General features: G+C 45.7%; 2 protein-coding genes and 3 long non-coding RNA genes across 5 annotated transcripts in view; 3 read left to right on the plus strand and 2 right to left on the minus strand.

Moving 5' to 3' along the window:
• Positions 1-309: 309 nt before the first annotated feature.
• Positions 310-2,082, plus strand: LOC308588414. The gene is made up of 2 exons (XR_014008730.1): positions 310-412; positions 968-2,082. It is a non-coding gene; the product is annotated as an uncharacterized lncRNA (long non-coding RNA).
• MAPRE1 (microtubule associated protein RP/EB family member 1) lies at positions 1,879-16,774 on the minus strand. Its single transcript, XM_081196691.1, has 7 exons — positions 16,640-16,774; positions 14,102-14,225; positions 10,387-10,532; positions 7,881-8,088; positions 6,875-6,993; positions 5,841-5,993; positions 1,879-4,873 (listed from the first exon to the last, which is right to left on the minus strand). The coding sequence occupies exons 2-7, from the start codon at positions 14,220-14,222 to the stop codon at positions 4,817-4,819; spliced, it is 804 nt and encodes a 267-aa protein (XP_081052817.1). The 5' UTR covers positions 14,223-14,225; positions 16,640-16,774; the 3' UTR covers positions 1,879-4,816.
• LOC308588442 lies at positions 8,095-10,234 on the plus strand. The gene is made up of 2 exons (XR_014008768.1): positions 8,095-9,625; positions 9,992-10,234. It is a non-coding gene; the product is annotated as an uncharacterized lncRNA (long non-coding RNA).
• LOC308588381 lies at positions 16,749-20,018 on the plus strand. Its single transcript, XR_014008679.1, has 2 exons — positions 16,749-16,897; positions 19,572-20,018. It is a non-coding gene; the product is annotated as an uncharacterized lncRNA (long non-coding RNA).
• DNMT3B (DNA methyltransferase 3 beta) overlaps positions 19,960-23,450 on the minus strand; it is a 66,344-nt gene continuing 62,853 nt past the window's right edge. The window contains exon 21 of the mRNA XM_081196145.1: positions 19,960-23,093. Coding sequence (XP_081052271.1) covers positions 22,952-23,093 — 142 coding nt within the window. The 3' untranslated portion in view covers positions 19,960-22,951. The remainder of the gene's footprint in view (positions 23,094-23,450) is intronic.

The following is a 23,450-nucleotide window of genomic DNA, read 5'->3' on the forward strand; positions in this document are numbered from 1 at the left end:
GAATGATTACCTCATTTCACTGAACTTCAGGAAGAGACAGCCAGGGCCTAGAACTCTCTGCTACGCATGCACTTAAAATATTGGTTTGAGATGAGGGTGGGAGGTGTGAGTTCAAGGACTAGTAAATGAATAGAATGTTAGACAGGGAATGTGCGGGGGTAACAGGCAAAGGCAGGCTGGAATTTTCCCCCAAAGACTATGCTTACAACAGAGGATTTGAGGTGGTGTAGGTCTCTTCTTCAGAGGAGTAGCTCCTAGTAAACAGAAATGGGAGGCGATATTTGGGGCATATGGGCGTGCATAGGGAGAGGGGCAGAGATGCAGCAGCCCAGTTGGAAATGATCTTCCGGAGCACTCAGTAAAACCAGACGACAAAGGAAAGCAGGTGAAATCAGAGCTGGGGCACAAAAATGTAAGTGTTATTTGCAAATTATAAAAGGGACACAGAAAGAAGAGGAACCACAGTCAGAGTATTGGTCAGATATTTTAGTATAGATTGTGGTTCCATGTTGTGATGGGTTTGGGGGACGCTGGTGTGTGTGTGTGTTAGATGCCTTAGCAGGGCTTAACCTGAAAGCAAAAAATATTCCAGTAGCTATCAGCAACTACTAGGCAGAATGGCTTTGCTCTGACCTCCACTGTCAAATACCAGTTGCTAGTGATATTCAATTTCTGCTCAGTATAGACCTATTGAAATTAATAGACCCAGCTTTGTGGGTTTCGTTAATTTCTTTGGGTCTACCCTGAGTAAAACTTAGTTGACTACCAACCACCCCTGTTATCCCAGGTTCTAGTCAAACACTCAAGTGCTGCACTACATTGACTTTGTGTCCCCATTAATTCTTCCAGTCTTTAAACGGCTTTGCCATATTAGGCAGGGCAAATGTGGACGTCCCGTAGACGGGGACAACCAAAACCTACTTCCCAAACTGCAGGTCCCTTTTTCTTTTGCAGAGCGCTTATTTAGGAAATCACAGCTGGAAGAGCTTTGCCCTGGATGACTACAAACCAAGTATTAGCTAAACTTGAACGTTGCTTGTCCAGATGTTGACCACAGAGCCCAACTATTGAGTGTACATCTGAGCAGGGAGAGTCCTGTCCTTCTGAAATAGGTAGGATTCTATAAGTGCATTCTGTTCCCCCCAGGATATGCAGGACAGATTGAGATGCTCATGGGGCAACTTCATGATGTCCTGCACTCTTAAGTGAGGGCATCCCTGTACATTGTGTTTACCTCTGAAGGCTGCCTCAGCTTGAAGCCACAACAGGAAGAGAGTGGGTTGCAGCCCAAAAAAGGGAGGTGTGTCACATTCCCAGAGGCTATTATTGCATGGTCTTTTCTCCAGCACTGGGCTTCAATTCTAAAAGCACTGCATTTTTATCTAGTGCCTTCATTTCACTCTCTTAAATGGAGGTGTGTCAATCTTAGATAGCCAAAACAAGTGGGAGGAGAATAGCAAGCTTTAAGATAAAAAAGGCTATGCATGTTCCACTGTGGTCTAGGAGGCTTACTCTCAAGAAAGTGTGTTCCAATTCAATAGTACTGTGTCCATTTGAAAGCTGGGAAAAGGGAACTGGCTAACCCCGTTAGTTTAGGGAGATTACATTTAATCACTGGGTATCATGGTAGGAAGTGAATACCTTTGAGCCAATTCTCAAGTCTCTGGCATTAGGAAGGGCCATGACCTGGCTGTTAGCTTTCTGCCACTGGGAACAGGATGGGCATCTCGTGGCCAAATTCTCTCCATTCCTGGAGTGGAAACATTTACAACCTACTTCAGTGTTGTATGGGCGACGATCTGTAAACTGCTTTGAACACTGCAAGTTTCAAACAAATCTTTACCCAGCCAGAGAAATCACGATTCTGTGAAGACAGTATTTTAATTGAAATGCTTGTAGTTTTATTTTAGTCTTGGAACAGTTACAGTAAGAATTGTCATTGCAAGTAAGAAGGTTGACAAGACTGAACAACAAGAGTTAAGAAAAGATATCCTGCAAGCCCACTTGCAAGACCAGACGTACGCTGTGGGGTACAGAGAGGTCCATGTCTTAGTTTTTGGTTGTTCTATTTAGTCTGCCTTCCACATATCTTCAAAAAAGGCCAAGATTAAGGCAGGCTTGCTTGCATTTTTATTTTTCCCCAAATGAAAGGATCCTTTCAGCAGGAGAGGACTTTGCATCAGGTACTGTACCAGAAGAGCAGATTTACTATCATTTTGGGAGGAGAGGTTGTGGCAGTTCTTGGTCCAAATGACACAATGAAGACTTCTTACATATTATATGCAACTCATTAAAATCTCAACACTTCTCTGGCCAAAAAGTGGGAGTTCTACACGTGAAGCTGCTACACGCCAGATTAGGTAGGTATCTTATTCTGGTGAAGACACAGCAAACATCAACTGTACGATGCCATAAAGGCATCATCTCTAGGACAGCAGCTGAGATTGTCACAGTTCACCAGGTAAACTGACCCACCTGCCTCTCTCCCTCCACCCCCCTTCAGCAAAGACAACCCTGTGGCACAAACACAGCCAAAATAATGATGTTGTCCTTGTGAGATAGGTATGAACTAGGCGGAGCCTCCTACTATCAGAGCATCAATACCTTGCAGACAATACATTTTCCTTCACGTGTGCAGGAAGCCAAACAACAAAAAGATTTGGTGTGTCATTTTTAAACCCCCAGCTAACTTCAGTGGATCATTACGTATCATTTGCAAAGAGCTGTTACTCTTATAGTAGTCTTCAGAACCAGAGAAGGTATGTTGGGCAGTTATAAATGAAGAGTTGTCTCGTGGAACAAGCAGCCTCCATTGCCCATCTGTGCAGGCACTCAAAAAGTTTAACATGTGATAAGACATCACAGCAAGCAACTGCCTCTACATGAGGCTGCTTGTCAAAGACACTGGCAACACACAGACAGAACTATCTACATGAGTAATAAGGTAACCCGGTGTTTCGTGGGCAGCAAGCCGCCACAGAGCAAGCACACAGAGTCACAGCAACTTTTGTTGAACAACCCTATTGCTAGCAAGGGATATCGGGAGGAACACGCTGAAGCTCATCCTCAAGACGTTCTTTCACAAAACTGGTACAAATTGTGTCCACAGGGTTGCAGTGTGGTGCCCTTGGTAGCATTCTGATGCTGGGCAACTTCCAAGCAAAGAAACTGGGATCTCTGGGGGCCCAGAACAGAACCAGACCCACAAGAACATGACACTCCAGCAGACAGTTGCATTCTTGAAATAACAGAACTTTATTTAGAAACTGTTTAAAAGTAGAAAAAAACCCTGTCAAGAGGAGTCTGGGTGGAATATGGTTTAGGGCACAAAGTATCTAGAAGGCCACAAGAGAAATAGCACCTCTGATGTTTTAAATAATGGCTTGCTTTTTTTGGCATTTGATGAATTTGGGTCTTCCTCTGAATTTCCATAGGGATTCATGCACTACACAACAGTTACCATAAAATGCTTTGCTTTCTACACACATTTAGAACACATAACCACTGGAAGCAAATGAACAAGAGCACACCAAGCCCAGAGGCTCAGTCTTAGCTGTGGCTGTGGGCAAGATCTCAAGAGGGCCCTCCCCAAAGAGCAGCAATCGACGGGGGGGGGGGGGGTAGGTGGGCGGGATTTGCTCCACATAAGAGGGACAGGGTCAAGCATGAAATACTGTAATCAAGACTCATCTGAGCGCTGTGTTTTCTGCAATATTGGATTTCCTATTTAATGCACACCAATCAGTGTTCTTTGCCAGCCATCAGGAGCACCGGCAAAGGCTTAAACGTTGGGAGGCTAACTCAAGGAGAGGAAACACACAAACAGAGAGACAGTCTGGAGATCAAGACTGGCCTCAGTGCAGCACTGCAAAACAAAACTACCCAAATCAATACAGTTTAGTCAGCAGGCTTGGAAGAGGAGGAGGAGGAAGGGGGCGCAGAGAGGAATAGGACCCACAAAATTCAATGGACCAGAGACACAAAAGCAGGTGGTGGGTGAGGGAGGGGGCTGGGTGCAGGCTGCGAATTAGGTGAAGAGTTTTAAAAGGGATAGCCTTTTTGGTTTGGAAGACACCACATGCCATTGGCCACAGTACAGCAAAACCGAGAGGCCTTCAAGCACATCCGTATCTTACGCATTCTAGTCTTGCAACAGGCTACATACAGCAAAGTCTTTCCCCCTTACGACAGTCAGTGATCAGGAGGGCAGCTCTGAATAGATATTGGGCTGTTCTAATTACCCCTTGCAGAGCCCTTACTGACTTGAGGCGCCAAGCAAGTCCTTCCAAAACAAGAAAGCCAGATGCTCAAACCCCAATATAGAACACACAAAATCTCTCATCACATGACTTCAATTTGGCATCTGGAAGCACATTTTAAGCCCCCTTAAGGCATCTCTTTAATTGCAGAACACATTTCATATTTGCTCAACCTTCCTGCGAAAAAGTCAATCCTGAAATTGCTCCACTACATACTCCCCACAGCCCACAAAAAGAAAAGAAAAACAGTACAGCAAACTCTCCACAAATCAGTGCCTTACCAGCAACCAAGCAGCTCTGCAAACTCCAAATATTCAACCCCTTGCTTCCAAATTACACCAACTAGATGTTAATACTGCTCTGCTACAAAAGTGAGAAAAGAGCTCTCAAATTAAACCCATTGGAGGGGGGGAAGTATTAAAACTTACGCAAAGTGCACTTCAAGAGGTACTTTTTACTTATGAAAAGAATAAAATGGAGTATTTTAAGCACATGATTGGGGAAAGCTGATTTCTGAATTCTGCTATTGCTGCTCTGCTGGTACAGTCGGTGGACCACTAATACTCCTCTTGCTCCTCTGGTGGCGCTCCTTCATCTGGTATGACAAAACCTTCCTGAAAGGGAAAACAGAGATGCAGAGACCACTGCATTAATCAGCAAGGAACAGGGGGCAAAGGCAGGATGCCACCTTCCCTTAGAACAGGGGTTGCCAACCTTTCTAAACCAGTGGGCACACTGAGATTTTTTAAGTGCACTGTGGGCACCAGTCACAAAATGGCTGCCATGGTGCAACATAAAATTAGAGAGAGTACTGGGCTGGTAGGTCTTTCCTCAAAACTGCATACTCAAAGAGGTTTAACCTACTGAATTTCTGCCTGCCACGCAGTTGCTAATGGCACAAGAGTCCTATTTTTCCCCAGTGCCAACCCTAAAACAGAGCCTAGCCTGGGCAGACGTGTATACCATTGTACTGCAAACTGACAACACAGTGAATCCTTAATGAGTGGCCGGCTTTTGGTTCTACACAACAAGAGACTTACATAAGCTTCCCTGCAAAGTCTGCGCATTTTGCATTTGCCACTTTGCCTTTTTTGTAAAGTGGGTGAGAAGGGCACCTTTTCTGTTGTGGCGCCCACTCCATGAAACCATCACCTTTCTGAATTATGCTGTGCGCTCATATGAATAGTATTTTAGCACCTGCTGAAAGCTCATTTATTTCCAAGTCATTGCTAACAATTAACACCAGTCTGTCTGTTTGGGTTTTAGTATCTACATGGTTACTGTTTAGGTGTTGGTGTTGTAATTTTTGTACTGTGCTGTATACCACTTTGTGGTTTTTAAAAGGAAAGTGGTATATTATTATTATTTTAAAATAATAGTTAAATAACCCCCACTGAAACCAGTGAAAGCTGTACAAGAATACTTCTGAGTGGTTGAGGAGCTGAACTTCTCTCAGTGGGGTTTGCACAGGAGGGATCTTCCTAACTAAACTGTGTCCCAAACGCTGCTGTAGCAGCAAGCATAGGCATAATCTGGAATGTCTAAGCCAGAAATTGGGGGAAGCATTCACCAGATACTTACATCCGTGGCATAAAGAATCTCCACAATCCTTTGAAGAACAGGGTCACTCTCTCCTTCATTCTCCTGACAGATCAGTTCAATGTTCCTCAGTTTTCCAAAGTAGAAGTCTCTTTCCTTCTCCAAATCTTCCACAGTCATCTTTAATACATTGATCTGCCAAAGAACAATTCACAGTGCTTCTTACAGAGAGAATGCTTGTGCCCAAGAAGGAACAAAGGGGAGGGCTTGCACATTTAAACTCAATAGGGCTTGTTACCAAGTAGATGTGTATAGAATTGCATTGAAATGTTGCTCTACCAATAAAATGCAAGCGATTTTTGTGGGTGGGTAACTGTAAGAGACAACTTTGTATGTTTTGAGGTTTTAAGCAACACTGTACTCCTCTTAAGTTAGATGAACCAATGGTGTGCAATGTAATGGGTGGGCACTTTAAGCAGCAGTTTTCAGCACAACTCTTGTGGTAAGAATGGCGTGGAAACAACTTCACCAAGGTCCAGTCCCAAAGCAACATCTGTAAGGCGGCCAGGGCAGTCACCATATCATGTGGTTCTACTTACCAAGACCAATTTGGGTAACATAACCACTGCCAACAACTCTCTTCCGCTACACATTTGGAGTCTGTAGCTCATGAATGTAGATTATGGGTGGAATTCAATGTCACGCTAAGGCATTTTTGCTTGTCAGGTAGAACAATCTTACTTCTCCCCCATATGCTATTCGGGGGGGTGGGGTTTCCCTGATCCTCCCAAGAAGATTTGGGGGGCGCATGGGGGTGGAGGCAAAGGGGAGTACTGTTGCACTAGCAGTACTTGTGCTGGCTTCTAGGAGCACAACCACTTAGCTGAATCTGGCCCGATGTCTAACAATACTGTTCACATCTCCATTACAAAGACGTGATCAGCACAGAAAACTCCAAAGTATCTCTCCCACAATCATGTTACTTTGTGATAATACACTGCAGTGCATTTGAGAGTCAAGACCACCCATGCCGTGAGCCTCTGCTGATCAGTGCAGCCTACTTGCTGGAAGCCCACCTGCTGGATCAGTTCAGCCGACTCTTCTTCCCCAATTCCTCCAGGAGCCTTTTTAACCATCGCAGGTCCAGTTTTATTAGCCACTGTTGTTCTCTGTGCAACCATGGGCCTCGCTGGAGCTGCAACACAGAAGGGTATTAGCTGCAGTTCCAAAATGCCCATTCCACACACCTGTGCTCCACATATTAGCCAACTAAAGTGAGACAGCACCCAAAGTGTACCATCCCGTGTGCAGGAAAGCACCTTAACCCTACAGCCTCAAATAATGCCATCTCCCTGTTAAGTGCTTAGTACCGAACACAGGCTTTACAACCGCTTTCTGTAAGGAAGCAGGGCGCTCTACTCTTGCTGCCTTCAGTTCTTGAGTTCCCACAAAACTGTGATCTACAAAAGGAAAGCATTTCTAGCTGTTATACGCTGAACTGAATTACACAGTATACCACCAGATTAGGAGCACCTGGTCACAGGTAAGACACAAAGCAATCCCCTTCCTGCTGGGGAGGAGCAGGATTAAAGGGCAGTCTCAAGCAGAGGGTGTTTGTTTCCTGTCTGGAGACCGGCACACCCTTGTGAAATATAGGAAGCGACAAGTTTCAACAACAGCCTGGATTTCAACAATGACTCGCAGGCATACATTAAAAGGGCTGTGCAAGCGCCAGAGTGTGAACACATCTTCACACAAGCACAGCCCTGCACCACCTCTCAGTGCTAAGCATATCTCCAGATGTGAACCTGGATGGCACGTGGACGCTCATGCTATGTATTCATACTGGCACAAGAGGCATGAAGAGACAGAGCACACAACAGCGAGTCTCTGCCTCCAACAGAGACTTCCTCTCCAGGCTGCCTCCCAATCCTCAGGTTCCTTGCTAGCAGCCTCTGGGCAAAAGCAGCCACAGAATCTGGATCCCACAAGCCCAACACACAACGCGAAGGCATCCGATTATGAGAGCCCTGAACCACAAAGCTAGCCTGGTCAGACAGATTTGTCAACAGCTTGCCTTACCTGTGCCAGTAGAGCTAAGATTCTTTTTGGGTTTGTTGAGCAGGGGTACGACAAGAGCAGGGGCTGGTGCTGTCTCCTGGCCTTGCCGAGCTGCCACAGGGTCATAGTCTTTCCCATCGTAGTTTGCATCAAAGAATTTTTTGAACCACTGAACAAATTCAAAATTATCCTGGAATTTTCCTTTCACTAATTTGTCCACAGGAATTATCTGAGGGAAGAGAGGAGTATATTTAGTCCAATGAGAAAAACAAAACACTCAAGATGTTTCTGAGATGAGTAGACAGAACTTGCCAGCTCCAGTTCATGAGATTCCTCCAGAAACTTGAGCCAGGAGAGAATAGGTAGGCACAAGTTTTTCTGCACAGAGGTCATATTCCAACAAACTCTGGAGTGCATGCAGAACACCAATGAGGAAGCAAGCACGGGAATGATATCAAAATAATGTTACAACAAGGAAAGCCTGTTTTTATAATATTCTCTCCCATTCAGAGTTTAAAAATTGTGATGCAACAACTGTGTCTGATGTTCTTTTGGCCCTGTCAGCCTCTTACCTGCAGTCTTCAATACACACTGTACATGTTTGAATATGCTATTCTGCCATTTTTCTGCTTTAAAGTCAGGTGCAATTGGTAATTTTAAAGTGATAATTTAAAATACAGTGGTACCTCGGGTTACAGACGCTTAAGGTTATGTGTTTTCGGGTTGCACACCGCGCCAAACCCGGAAGTACCAGAATGGGTTACTTCTGGGTTTTGGTAATCACGCTTTGCGCATGCGCAGAAGCACCAAATCGCGGCCCACACGTGCACAGGCGTGGCGCTGCGGGTTGCGAACGTGCCTCCCACATGGATCACGTTCGCAACCCGAGGTTCCACTGTAATGCAATTTTAAATTATGATTAAACTCAATCTGCCTTGCTCTCCACCACCGTCAGCCACAGTCTCTCTGCACTCTCCTCCACCTCTTATTCTTTCCCCACCACAGAGGTCTCTGCACCTCTTCCCTGTCTAGCCCCAAGTGAATCCAACTGCGGCTGAAAGCAGCACAACAGGGTAAAGAACCAAATTCAATCACCATACGACATCACGTAGCGGACAGGTGGGCAAGGCTGGCCCCAAACGGCCTGGTGGGTCTAATTAGGCCTGTGGGCCAGATGTTCCCCATAGCTACTTTTCCGCATGTATACTGGTATAGTTTATGTGTATGTCTGGAAAAACACAGTACAATGTTAACACAGATTTTTACAGAGTGAGGTAGGAACAGGGATTTGGAATTTTCTCCTGAGGCCACAAATCATTTCAAAGTTGACTGGCGCACAGCCTTCCATGTTCTGCATAACTGATACAAAAGGAAAAGTGCCAGAAACCTTTAGAAAATTGAACCATTTAGCCTTTGGTAGTGGGCTGAGTCAGGGTGGGCTGAGATGGTGCAAACTATCCACAGCCCTCATGGGGAAGCCAGCAGTCTTCCATTGCTATTTTCATCGGTACAAAAGGGGCCTACTTGGCATATCACACATGCCCTAACGAAAGGTCAACAGCTGATTTTTTTTCCCCTAAGGAAAAGCAGCTTAGAGGAAGGTGCTTCACCCCCCCCCCCCGACATTTCTCTGCTACAAAGTGCTCTTTTCTCCCACCAATTTCCTCCTGTGGGGCATCAAAATGCATCTGTTCTTACACACAGTTTTGGAAGCCGTGTGTGTGCTGGGTTGGTGGAGGGAAGCATATTTTACAACCAAAAAATAGGCAGAAGCGAAAGAGCCTCCTTTCCCTCCACCACCTTCCCCCTCTCTGGCATGAATGTTTGCTTCCTGCAAGTAGCCTCAAAGGCTGGTTCCCACTGGGGGAAAGCAACTGCTTCCAGGCAAGTCACACGGGGATCTTTCGCTTAAATCTACACTATGACAAGGACACCTTCAAGACAAGAGGAGGCATTTTGCTGTTGTAGGCTGACAAGTGTTTTTGCACTTGTCTGGCAAGTTGCAAAAAGGGAGAGTTTGGATGTTCTGCCCTTCTATAGAAGACTATGAATTATTAGTCCATGCACAGTAGTCCAGGGAAATGTAATTCTGCCGCTTCTTGGAATTTTCCATTAATTCGGTGCTCTTATAGTTTTAATTCAACAGTGACTATTGTATTTATAGATCTTTTCTGTACAAATCAGGGAAATAGCTTTAAAAGACAAGAACTGCAACTGAGAACAAGATATGGTTAGTTGAAAGCAGATGGGATTCAGCATTATCTGAAGAAATGCACCCAGTTTAGGCTGACCAATACTGTGAGGTGACAGAACCCCTGATTTATCAACTTTTAATCAGAAACTGAGCAAGTGAACACTGCCTGATGAGTAGCAGCTGCCAAGAATAAGTAGAAAAGACCAGCAATTTAGGACAAAAGCAACACCAAGACTGTAAAAGAAAAGGAATATTTTAAGCCAGCATCCTGAAAACTGCATTTTTCCAGAAAGGTGATTCAAAGCAAGTGCATTCCAAGACAAAAGAGCTTACTTTGTCAACACCCATTCGTTTAAAACCTGCTTGTAGGACCTTGTAGTTTTGGATGTATTCGTGTTCCAACTTTGCCTGGAATTTTACTTTCTTCAGTGTTACAGAACCAGGGAACAGCATATCCATAAACTGACAATAAGCAGCACCTGAAAGGATAAATAAAAACAGGCACACTTGTGAAAAATTGAACTCGAGCAAGTGGAATGTGACGAAGACAAGAAGTAATAGAAATGCTAGCATATTCACAACAGTAGCAATCGCCCTCCTGCAACCACATTTCAACAAGCCTCTGGGAGTGCAGTATGACCAGACATCCACTACAGCTGTCTCTGGGATTGCAAACCCTTAGAGCAGTCACTAACAAAGTTTTAAGTTTTGCAAGAAAATCCATTCTTCCATCTCCCACCCAATTCAACAAATAAGACAGGGGAGATCATGAGTTCTACCGCCTTTACAGTTCCTGGTTAGCAAAACCAGACCACTGAAAAGTCACTAGAAAACACACTGCATGGCATTATGGACAAACACTTCCAAGCTGTGACAATAAATTTGTCTCTTTGCTTGCTTTAGCAAGAGGCGCCTTTCCTCAACCCATGCTACTGCCAGAATGACAACCACCCTTCGTTCAGGGATAGATATACCCTATTACATGGATAGGCAAACTAGGGGCCCAGGGGCCGGATCCGGCTCAGTCGCCTTCTAAATCCGGCCTGCAGACGGTCTGAGAATCAGCATGTTTTTACATGAGTAGAATGTGTGCTTTTATTTAAAATGCATCTCTGGGTTATTTGTGGGGCATAGGAATTTGTTCATTTCCCCCCAAAAAAATATAGTCGAGCCCCCCACAAGGTCTGAAGGACAGTGGACCGGCCCCTGCTGAAAAAGTTTGCTGGCCCCTGCCCTATTATCATTGGCATTTAGCTGCTCCCCACAAACTGGGACATGTCCAAGCAACAGCCCTTATTCAACACATGCTAAGTAAAGGCGGTGCTATAAGCCTGCAATATTGCTACTGAACAGCTACCTCATTGCTGAGAACCTGTTACTGTGGAATATGCAGGCGCCAACATTTCCACTTCTCCCAACACCTTAACACTTAAATCAAGCCCATGATCAAAGTCAGTCACAGATTCTAAGAGAACAGATACCACAATAGAAAAAGCAGACATCTTCTGCAGGAAGGTAGCATGGAACTTTAGGATCCCGGACTGCAACATTCCCTGTACCTAAACACAGTGGGCACATTCCACATGGAATATTACCTACACAAGGAGATTTATTTATAAGCGGCTTGAATGAAAAAGAATTCTCCAAGTTGTGCACAGATAAAATGATAGACAAAGCATAGCTGCCCTTCCGCATTCTCATAAGGATGTCAGCCTTCCCCAAAAGCAAGATACTTCAGGAGTTGAAAACAAATTCAATGGAATCACAACATGAGGTAATTGTTATGCATGACTGTTATGTTACACTTACTCATGGCTTCTGAAAAATCACTTCACTTGCTGCATTTTTTTTGTTGTGTTAACAAAGCTCCACAGGGGGTACAATGAGGAAATTACAGTGACTGACCAGTTTGCTTCAGACAGTGCAGGAGAATGGTAGTTAAAGCAGACTGCAAATAACCATTAAGGACAACATCTCTCAAAGTCTAGTTCTCCTCAAGCATAACAAAGGTGTTTCCGATCACCCTGATGAATCTAGGAGATTTTATTGTGATTACTCAATGACTGTTAACCTTCAAGAATGAGAATTCCTCAGTTCCCATTTCCTTGCATCTTGATCCTATTGCTTCCTCAATCACTTCTGTTCTGTGGCAGCCATCAAGTTGACTACTCCAAAATTAACACAACCCTTTATTTTTCCACTTTATCAAAGCAGAATTTTTATCTTAGTGCCAATTCTTCTTCACTCTGAGCTCATCATCAGTACCCCCTCAACAGCACACATGTAGCCATGGATGAGGGCAGCACTGCTCCCCATTGTAGGTAATAAATGTTATGTATTAACCCTCTCAGTACATTTGCCCAGCCATGTATTCACTTATCCCATTCTTTACACCCTCCTTTTCCATCAATCAATTTTTCACAATGACCATCACTGCCTGCACTGTGTAGTTCCTAATTCAGATGTGACTTGAAAGCCCTCCTAGATCTTCAACAATTACTGTGTCTGCACTAAGATATGCCTCATTCTCCCTTTGCTTTTCCTATTTGTACTGTACATTACAAGTCCACAAACTCAGTTTAACATTAAAAACAAAAACAAAACAAACAAGCAGCATTACTGCTTTGCAACACAGAAGCTCTGCTACCATCACTATGGATTCATCTCCTTTGAGGTTTATCCACAGTACAGAGGTCTTGTGCAAGCATTGCTAACACCGGGCAACCTTCCATAGGGATTAATATAGGATTTGCAAAAACAGAACCTAGTTTTATCTTCTGCAAAGCTTAGAAATTCCCTTAAACAGAGGTGGCCCACGTTGGAATTCAGGCGTGGAGCCCAGATGGATTCAGATTGTTCCACTGGCTACATCTCTGCTAGAGATGGATGATATATCAATATTTTGTCTCTTACTGGTATGAACTCCAGAACATAATAAAGGTTTAGAAATTTTTCACCCTGTAATATATAGAGAATGCACTGCCCTGCTGACCTGGCAGGCAGGAAGCGGCACTTTACTGCAAAGTAAATGGCCATTTCCTGCCTGCCCGCAATATCAAGGCATAAGCCCTTGCCTCCTCTCAGCTGGCATTGCAGAGTAAAGGGCTTTACTTTGCAGTAAAAGCTGCTTTATGCCTGCACAATCTGCAAGGCCATGGCTTTGCTCTTTAGTTATGCAGGTTCAAGGCACACACCTCATGTCTTTAAGGCACACACTTAAAGAGTAGACTCAGAACCAAATCAGGCTAAGCACAGGCTAAGCAGGATATCAAGTAGTAGATAGGTAGCCGTGTTGGTCTGCCATAGTCAAAATAAAAAAATTCCTTCCAGTAGCACCTTAAAGACCAACTAAGTTAGTTCTTGGTATGAGTGTATCTGAAGAAGTGTGCATGCACACGAAAGCTCATACCAAGAACTAACTTAGTTGGTCTTTAAGGTGCTACTGGAAGGAATTTTTTTATTCAGGATATCAAGGTCTCTACTCTGCCTGGTGTGTGCCTTAAAGCCCCGTAGATCTTGGGCTCCTGCTTCTGTTCAGGAAATGATGCATCACTTTTGCAGTAAAGACTTTACACATTTGGAAACTAAGGTGCAGACAATGCTGAAAGTCAAGGCACAACTGACAGGTATGAGGAACCTTTGGGCTTCCAGATGCTGCTGAAACTACATCTCCCATCATTCCCGGCCACTGACCACGCTTGCTAGGCTTGAAGAGAGTTGTAGTTGAGCAACACCTGGAAGGCTATATAGCATCTACCACAAAAACCCTTCCATGCCACAAGCAAGGGATAAGAAGCTGAATGTACCTGTAGAAATGCATACATATTAAAAGCAGGTGGTTCAAACAAGCATGCCACACCCTACACAGAAAGGCACAAAAACATTTGTACTCACTTGGCTGTGGAAATTTATTCTGAACTCAATATGAGAAGCAGTTAAGACAAGGCAAGACAGCCTTCTGGCACCCACCACTGATTTTTCAAAGGAAAATAGTAATGCTTTGGAAACCTCAAGCAGCAAGTTCCTCCGCTCTCAGCCCTTTTCTTACCTGAGCAAAGCTGCTCTATCTTTGTCAAGTTCAATTGTAAGGACTCATTGATCCAGGCGAGCATGTCATGTCGACTCAAGTTATCGCTTGTCACCGAAGTGGAATACACATTAACGGCCATTTTCTGCAAGGGGAAATAACCAAGAAGGGATTTTGTTTATACACAGGCTAGTTAACCAGCACCTGCACATCTCATGCTCCAAGGAAGCCTTTTCCAGACATCAAGAGCACAGTCACATCTGTTGGATATAGGCCACCTCCTTAGTAAAGCGTTTACTGGAGGCAGTCTGGTTATTTATCAGAAATCTACTGTCTGAGTAATGTGATGAGACTATATTTATACATAGCTGGATGCAAATGCTGTACTCACACTCAGGCACAGCAAGTAAGCTTACTTTATTGTACCAGGAAATATACTGCAATAGGCATAACGATCCACGGCAGGGAAGAGTACTGTAACCCATTCAATTTAACAACTGGCTCAGAAACATTCTCTTTTACCAATAATGCTTATTCTCTTTCCACAAAATAGATAAAAGAGTAGAGATGAGATTTAAGAAGAACTCAGAGATGAATAAATAAGTAAATGAAGAGGCAGAAAGAGATTAGGAAAGGCTGAACGGATGCACTGGGTCTTCAAGGAAGATGAGGTGCTTCATTTTAGGCAAATGCTTGTCACAGGAAAGTTTAGTGGTAGATTCTGAACACTGGAGGAAGAGGAGGAGATGGCAAAATGCTGCGCATTGGTGCATTTTTATGCCCAATATGAAGTCTGAAGCAGCTGTTTCAAGAGAGGGCATGAACTGTTTGTTCACATTTCACCCAAAATTAAATGGCAAGGTGTTTTTACACTAATGAAATTTAACTTGTGTGGTCAAAATAAAACAAACACAGTCTGGTTCAGAAACACATAGCAAAGCAGACATCCTCCTAATACAGTGGAACCTCAGGTTAAGTACCGGTACTTAATTCGTTCCGGAGGTCTGTTCTTAACCTGAAACTGTTCTTAACCTGAAGCACCACTTTAGCTAATGGGGCCTCCCGCTGCCGCCGGAGAATGATTTCTGTTCTCATCCTGAAGCAAAGTTCTTAACCCAAGGTACTATTTCTGGGTTAGCGGAGTCTGTAACCTGAAGCGTATGTAACCCAAGGTACCACTGTACTGGCAATGAACTCTAAGGGCCTAGCCAGTCACTTTGGTTTAGCAGGCCATATAATGAGGCTGCATTCACTACAATGGCAAGGGATTACAATGGTAACTCTGATTGCAAACGGCATCCGTTCCGGAGGCCCGTTTGCAACATGAAAAGAGCGCAAGCCGCAGCGGCTCATCTGCGCACACGCGGGTTGCAATTCGCCGCTTCTGCGTATGCTTGTGACATCACTTTGTGCGTCTGCGCATGCGCAAGTGGTGAAACCCAGAAGTAACCCTCTCCGGTACTTCCGGGTCGCCGTGGGACGTAACCTGAAAGAACGTAACAGGAAGCAAACGTAACATGAGGTATGACTGTACATGGAAGCATCAGTCTTGCTATCTTACCACAGATGCGTATCTATTTGATGAACAGGAGAGCACCCCCAACCTAAGAATCGTGTTCCACACAGGCTTGGGAGAGCTCTGCTTTCCAGATAAAAAATGTGGCATTGCTGCTTCAGGAGGCATCCTGGAGGGGAAAGTTTCCCAGAAACACCTCCAGGAGTCTCTGCAGGCGCGCCCGTGCTACGGTTCCCTTTCCCTTCTCACAGGGGAAGTGGCCGGACACCCCCAGCCCCCTCCCAGGCATGCGAATTGCCCGTGAAACTCGAGTTCCCCATGAGTGGGAGGGAACAAGCCTTGAACGGGGCCCAAAAATGAGTAGCTATGTGCTCTTCTCAGGAGCAGAGAAGCTTGGAGGAGCAAACTAGGCCAAGGCTGAGCGAGGGACCCTTGCAAGGAGGGGTACAGAGTGGGGGCTTTGCTGGGCAAGTGCCCCCCGTTCCTTGCCAGGGGGGTCCCCGACATTTCCGCAACCGACTCTCAAGTGCGGGGAACCCAGAGGTCCTCTAGACGGGGCGGGACCTACACCTGCCCCCTCATCATCATCGTGGCGATGGGAGCCGGCGAGCCCAAGCCCTCCGGGGGGCAACATGCCGGCGGAGCGAGGCCGCCCCCAAGTCAGCCTCCCGCCTGCCCCTATCCCCGGGGCGGGTCCCATTCCGGGGTTCCCCCCCCCCCCCGCCACCCACCGGCAGGCGGGCGGAGACACAGACCGAAAAGAAGCGCTGCCCCATTTGCATAAAAACCGCACTGATCTGCATATGCAAATAGCACGCGGAAGGTTCTATTCCCCACCCCCACCCCGCGCCAGGCGCGGCCTTTCGGTCGCGGCCGGAGCTAGGAGGGCGGGGCCCGGCCCGCCTCAGACTCGCCTCGCCGCCTCGCCAGGCCCAGCCGCGCCGGCCGCCGCCCTCCCTTTCTCCTCAGCCGCCACCAACGGAAGGACGGACGCACGGAGGGGTCTCCGTCTCCTTCGCCGCCGCGCCCTCAGAGCCCGTTACCTCAGTCGCTCGCCGTTCAAACCGGCCCCGCCCGCCTCGCCCGGGATGTAGCGTCACGCGGCTACGCCGGCGGGCTGACGTCACTTCGGGGGAGAGCGGAGGAAAGAGGAAGGAGAGGCGCGTACGGCCGCGGGGAGGGGCTTCCCGAGCGGAAGAGGCGGGGTCGGTTTCCACGCCCGCCCTCCGTTGCTGAGAGACGGCGTTTCTTAACCCGCCTCCCGGCTTGAAAGACAGAGCGGCTGGCCAATTGGAGCGGCGGTGAGGAAAAGCGCGTGACGGCTCCGCCTCCTTTCACAAAGCAACAAGCTTCAGGGTCGTGGGTTCGAGTCCCGCGTTCGGCTTAAAATTACTGCGTTACAGGGGGCTGGACTAGATGACCCTCGGGTTCCCTTAGATTCTATAAATCTAAGTTTTGCTGTTTCCCTCAGAGGGCCACGCCCCCTTTGTACCCAATTCTCTTCAGAGACTTTATCACGGCTGGTTTTTGCAACGCGTGTCAGGGAGACGTCAGGCCTGCACGTGTGAACGCTCCCTGCCTGCGCGTACGGAGAGGCGCTTCAAGAAAGCGCCCGCGGCTTCCTCAGCCGTCGCCTCTTAACCGCGCCCCCTCACGCAGCAGGGACTACATTTCCCAGCGTGCCCCGAGGGGCGCACTCATTTCTCAGTTACGCGAGTCCGTCTTTCCGGCCGCGCATGCTGGGTAATGTAGTCCATCTGGGGAAAGCCACCCGATGTTGCACGCGTGATGACGCACCGGCGGCCGGAAGTAGTTCCCGAGGGATGCTGGGTAGTGTAGTCCGATCACGCCATTCATCTCTATGGAAACCATACATACCAACCCGCTTCGGGCAATGGAAATAGGGACGTCCTATTCCATCATCATCATCATAAAAAAAATATTTATATGCCACCAATTAAAGATTAAAAATAAGATGGAAGGCAGGATAGCTGTTGGTCTCCTTGGCTCAGGGGTCAGATAACTCCATTCCCTCCAACATTTCTCCAGTGGAAATAAGGGATTCCTAAAGAAAAGCAGGACTTTCTGGGATCAATTCAGAAATCAGGCTGGCCTCTGTAAATCCGAGACCATCCCTGGGAAATAGGGACACTTGGAGGGTCTGCAGTGGATAATGCTGTGGTTTTTTTATTTAAAAATAAGATAAAAATGAGAGTGAGTCCTTAGGCGAGCCCTTCCCTTTTCCCTCCAGCTCCCACCCACTGAAGGTGCAATAGTTGGTTGCCTTGCAGGAGGAAGGAGAGAGAGGTTTGTGGCACCCTCAGTCTCTATTGGCACAAGCCAGGCTTCGCCCCATGCTCTTTGCTGGGGCTGATGAGACTTGTAGTGCCAACACCTGGAGGTTACCAGATGTCATGGTTTGCATTTTTGAGTGCAGAAAGTATTTGTGGGTCCCCAGATGTTGTTAGATTACAACTCCCATCAACCTTGAGCTCTGGTCTTGCTAGCTAGGAGTGATGGGAGTTGTAGTTTCAACATCTGGGGACCCACAGGTTGAGAAAGGCTGGTTTGAGGTGTAGAGATATTTTCTATACTATTTGATTCAAGAAGGTTCTAGGACTTTCTCTGTGTGACACAAGCTACAAGCTGGAAGTTTCTAGCTGAAAAGCAAGTTTCCATTCTTCCTGTAAACAAGCAGAAGGTTCCTGATGTTTGGGTTATTTTCTTTAGAGATGCTGAACAGCTGGCTTAAACTGGTATTGTTAATCTCTTTCTCTTAAGGTTATGCTCACTCTATCTTTTCTTAATAAAAAAATTCCTTCCAGTAGCACCTTAAAGACCAACTAAGTTAGATCTTGGTATGAGCTTTCGTGTGCATGCACACGAAAAGATACGAAAAGATACAGATTCTTCAGATACAGTGTGTATCTGATGAAGTGTGCATGCACACAAAAGCTCATACCAAGAACTAACTTAGTTGGTCTTTAAGGTGCTACTGGAAGGAATTTTTTTATTTTGACTATGGCAGACCAACACGGCTACCTATCTCTATCTTTTCTTAGTTCTCTATTTTGTGAGCTGATCTGTACATAGTATGTTTAAGGACTACGTTTTAGTCTTATTGTAAGTTTAAATTCATTTTTTATTGCAACTGGGTTTTTCTTAACAGGCTATGCCAATCCTGGAAGAGTTGGATTCGTGAGCTGTTATGCTCATTCCGCTCATTCTTCAGTAAATAATTACAGGATGAAGCTGATTGTTTCGGAGTTATTTTTTTGGAACTTCTTTGTGTTTACTCTGCTAACTAATGTTGATATTTGCTTTGGATTTTTATGGAGCAAAACCATGTCACCAGATTGGCTAAGGATGGCACACACTACCGTGGGTAGATGCCACTTGCATACAAACTTAAGGAAATTTTAATGATTCTCCTTACCTGCCAGCTAAGAAGTGAATTTTGAATTCACGGAAGCTTGTGCCAGAACAACTGTGTGTTTAAGTCTTTTAAAGTGCTGTAAACTGCTTTTTAGGAGTGTTGTGGAGATTGCAACTAAATAGGGAACACTAAGCCGTTTGATCACCTGAAAATGTGGTACAGTGGTACCTCGGGATGCAAACGGGATCCGTTCCGGAGCCCCATTCACATCCCGAACGGAATGCAGGACACGACGACGCGTCTGCGCGCGCCATGTTTTGCCGCTTCCTCACACGCACGTGACGTCATTTTGAGCATCTGCGCATGCGCGAGCGGCAAAACCCGGAAGTAACGTGCTCCGTTACTTCCGGGTTGCCGCGGAGCGCAAATTGAATGCGCTCATCCCGAAGCACATTCAACTCGAGGTATGACTGTATTAATATTAAGCGTTATTATATTGTGCCAATCTTTGTTACTAATCATTCAGTCGTATTTTTGAAAACGAGCCGGGTGCTTTGCAATCTTACTTTTGACAACTTGCTCTTGGTTTCATTTTACAGATGGGGCAACTGCACCTGCGACACAGTCATGGCTGGATTTGAGAGCAATTCAAGAAACTGAATTCGGCTATGGGAAGCCCACCAGCATGACAGAATTCTTCCCACTTCCGATTCCCAGCAACATCCCTCCTTCTTCCTACAGATTTCTCCAGGCAATATGGTCCTTAGCATGAAATAACAGAGACTGGATCTGCAGTTCATTTCCCTTCTTTTCAACATTCTCATGGAATGCCAAACTCTTGTGGCTGGACCAACTTTAATCCTATTGCCAACAAAGATGCAAACTTGTGTGCATTCCCAATATCCCCCCAGCCCCCCACTCCTCCAGGGTGAGAAGTAAACCACTCCCAATTAAGACACATCATTAAATAAAGAGAGAACGAACAAGTGGGTGCTCAGTTATAGAACACTGACTTTAATTAAACAATAGAAAATGTTCGAGGTAAACTCTTTAGTAACCAATTGTTTTCATTTCCAGTAAAAAAACAAAAACAAAACACACAAACACAGAAAAACACAAAAGCACCCAATTTCCCCCTTGCAAAGGCTCAGACGTTCACTTTGGTACTGAGCTTCCACTTCACAAAGCTCATAAAAATGAAAACAATAGAAACAAACAAAAAGAGAGAAACAAGTTTGTCATATGTTTTTATAAAAACGATAAAAACAGTTTTGGCATCAAAAATTCTAAAAATATAGCACCAACGAGAGACAGGAAAACCTTATAAAACATTGTCACAAGAACATGGCTGGAATGCATCTTTAAAAAGAGGCAAAAATGCAGTAAAATAGTAGATTTTGCCCAGGAACAGACATCATAGTTATTGCTACTTTTTGTGCAAGTTTCACAAGTAGACAGTCGCCTCAGTTTCTTTTTCTACCTTGCTTCCTACAACTTGTCCTCCTCTGACGGAGGGTCTTTCAAGTCTTACTGTTTTTAGCAAAGAAGCCTAACTTGTTGAAATGGCAGATCTGCTATTGTGGTCTGGAAAACAAAATAATAAGAGAAAATAAAGGACAAGAAGGCACATATGGTTAACTCCCTTTCTTGAGTTACATACATTTCCATTTCCATTCCAGCTGTTTGATTTTCATGGACAAAGCTTGGGGTCAGAGGAACCCATGTACTTTCTGATCAGTGGCTCACTTGCTACCTGTTTATCTTAAGATCCATTCATGTGGCAGGAAAATCAGTGGAATTCCAGCACATGGGAGGGTCATGGTTTCAAGTCCAGGTATTCCAAATAAGCCAGACCTGGTACCCCCTCCTGTAATGTGTCTTCCGAGACATCTCTGCTCAAGATTACTGGCGTTCATTCTCAAGCAGAAAGTAGAGGCTCCAGCTTAGTGTAGGACCAATTCACTACTCCAGTGTTGGCAGTTTCTTCAGCGGTGGCACAGATGAGAGAGATGATACCTGGGTCAAGCAAAAAGTAGAGGAGGAGGAGGAAAGCTTCCTTCTCTGGTTTGAATTGGCTTCCCTGAGCTGTTCCTTCCTGAAGGACCGAGGCAGTGAAAGAGAACTTCCAGCCAACAGCCCAATTTGATGCAATGCCTGCTGGAGATAAATCTGGGCAAAGCTGACATTGCTGCAGCTATGCTGGGAAGCAGAGGAGGGCATCTCTGCCATACTTAGTATGTTCCCCGAGCAACATGTTTTTGGCTGTGGGGGAGCTTGGAGCACAGCTTGGACCTGGACCTTAAAATACTGATGGCGTGTGGGTAACAATCTTGAACAATCTGCGACGTGTCCACTAGGAAGGTCTCCTGCTCACAAGCCAATGGAACGAATGCGAGGAGTGTGTGCCCACAGTCGTGCCCTTCTGCTTGCTCTCATTCCTATCAGTGGAGCTTCCTTTTCCCCCTGAATGATTCTTGGCCAACCTGCTACCCATTCTGCTTGACATCAAGTCAAGTGCTATGGCAACCTCCATAGCAGTCTTCCCCAACCTAGAAGCCACCAGGTTAGGGAAGACTGCTCGAGGAGTTGTGGGCTAGAAAAGCACGTCCCCACAGCTGCCTGATCCGAAAAAGGTCTCCTTTCTTTGGCAAGTGGCACAGAACCAGGAGGCATGTGAAAGGATCTCTCCAGCTCCATCCTCCATGGGAAAGAACCCATTGAGTTGCATCGTATCCACTGTATCAAATGCTGCTTCTTAGCACATGGCAGTGCCTTGATGGGTGGAAAGAGAGACGATCTACAAAAACAAGTTGCCCCGGCAGACGGATGTCATTTCCTTTCCATAACAAAGCCAGTGGTACAAGGTAATGCCAACTGTGGGGTGGGGGAACAAAGCTAACATTCATGAGGAAAATAGCAGCATCAGTAAGTTTCAGACCTGATGTCCCTCTGCATGAAGTCCTGTTGGGGACATTGCAAACAAAGATCAACGTGTCCTACAGGTTTTGAGTCCACAGCAGCATAGGCATTTGTAGAATTTTTTGGAGGGTAGGGGCCAAATGTGACGCACTTATTCCCCTTTGCTCAACCCCAGAGGCCAAGAGATCTTCTCTGCCCCCCAGGTGAAGCTCACAAGAATTTGTGGGGAAGCTCAGAGAAGCTCTTGCAAGGGGCTCTGGGTCACTTCAATGGGTCTGTGCAAGAAAAATCCAGGTGGACTGTATGTTAACAGCATATTTTTTTAAAGATAGATTAGTAGTTTAAAAGTATACCTGGATGCATTTGGCAGAGTTGGGTGTTTGGTTTTCTTTTCCTCTAGCTGCTATAATTATCCCACACTTGTGTTTCAGCTAAATTCCTCTTGAGGAATTTCCACCATTCACACATAACGCTGAAAAAAGCAGCAGCCAAGTGTCTCGCTTTTTAAAAAAGTTTTGTTCTATATATTTATATATATTTTAGAAGTTTAAAAAGAAGGATAAAAAGGAGAAGAGTCTCCTCGTCTTATCCTGATTGTTCCAGTGTACAAAAAGCAGCAAGGCAGGATTGTTGCTGCAATTTTGGTTTCTTCGTGATTGTCCCTGGAGAGATTCTGTCGCTCATCCTTTTAAAAAATATTTTTCAAGTTTGTGGGGTTTTCGTACAGCCCGTCAGAAAACTGCCTCTCAGTCGGGCAGCGACTGACATTGATCTTAGGGAGGAAATGCTTGGCTAATGCTGCAGTCGTGTCCCTCCATGGACACAACAGTGTTTTGCATGGTGAGTAAACAGAGGTCTTTTGACCTTTTAGAAATGTCAGTATTGATGGAAAGGAACATTCCCATCCTTCCAGTCTCCATGGTGGCGCTTGCAGATGGTGGCGAAGGGGAGATGCTGCGCTGTGGGTCGCACTTGCAGGAGGGTATCGTTCCAAGCTCCTTGCCGCCCTGCTCTCCCAAGGCTGCTTGCTCCAAGGAGACCTGGGCACCCCACCTGCTCCCTAGTCGCAGGCAAAATAATCCTTGAGTGGAGCAAACAGGTGGCGGATGACCGGGACACTCCATGACCTGCCAAGCAGCTTCTGGCGAGTTCCACGCCCCATGTTGGACAAGTCGGTGTAATGGTGGGGGAAGCCAAAGATCCTGTGGTAGCAGCAAAGAGAGTGGTTAGTTTAGTTTCTCTGATTTGCCTTAACAAAAAGAAGCCCCAAAGCAACGTACAGTGGTACCTCGGGTTACATATGCTTCAGGTTACATACACTTCAGGTTACAGACTCCACTAACCCAGAAATAGTGCCTAGGGTTAAGAACGTTGCTTCAGGATAAGAACAGAAATTGTGCGGCGGCAGCACGGCAGCAGCGGGAGGCCCCATTAGCTAAAGTGGTGTTTCAGGTTAAGAACAGTTTCAGGTTAAGAACGGGCCTCCGGAACAAATTAAGTTCTTAACCTGAGGTACCACTGTACACTGTAATCCTATAATAAAATTACATAAGCAATAT

Source organism: Podarcis bocagei (assembly GCF_964188305.1).
Source record: "Podarcis bocagei genome assembly, chromosome: 5".
Classification (NCBI taxonomy): Eukaryota; Metazoa; Chordata; class Lepidosauria; order Squamata; family Lacertidae; genus Podarcis; species Podarcis bocagei.

Excerpts from the sequence above, each read along its gene's own strand:
- MAPRE1 (XM_081196691.1), bottom strand. The coding sequence starts at position 14,222 with ATGGCCGTTAATGTGTATTCCACTTCGGTGACAAGCGATAACTTGAGT. Across the intron at positions 8,089-10,386 it reads AACGAATGGGTGTTGACAAA|ATAATTCCTGTGGACAAATT; the intron begins GTAAGCTCTTTT and ends CTCTTCCCTCAG. Across the intron at positions 6,994-7,880 it reads TCTTAGCTCTACTGGCACAG|CTCCAGCGAGGCCCATGGTT; the intron begins GTAAGGCAAGCT and ends TCTGTGTTGCAG.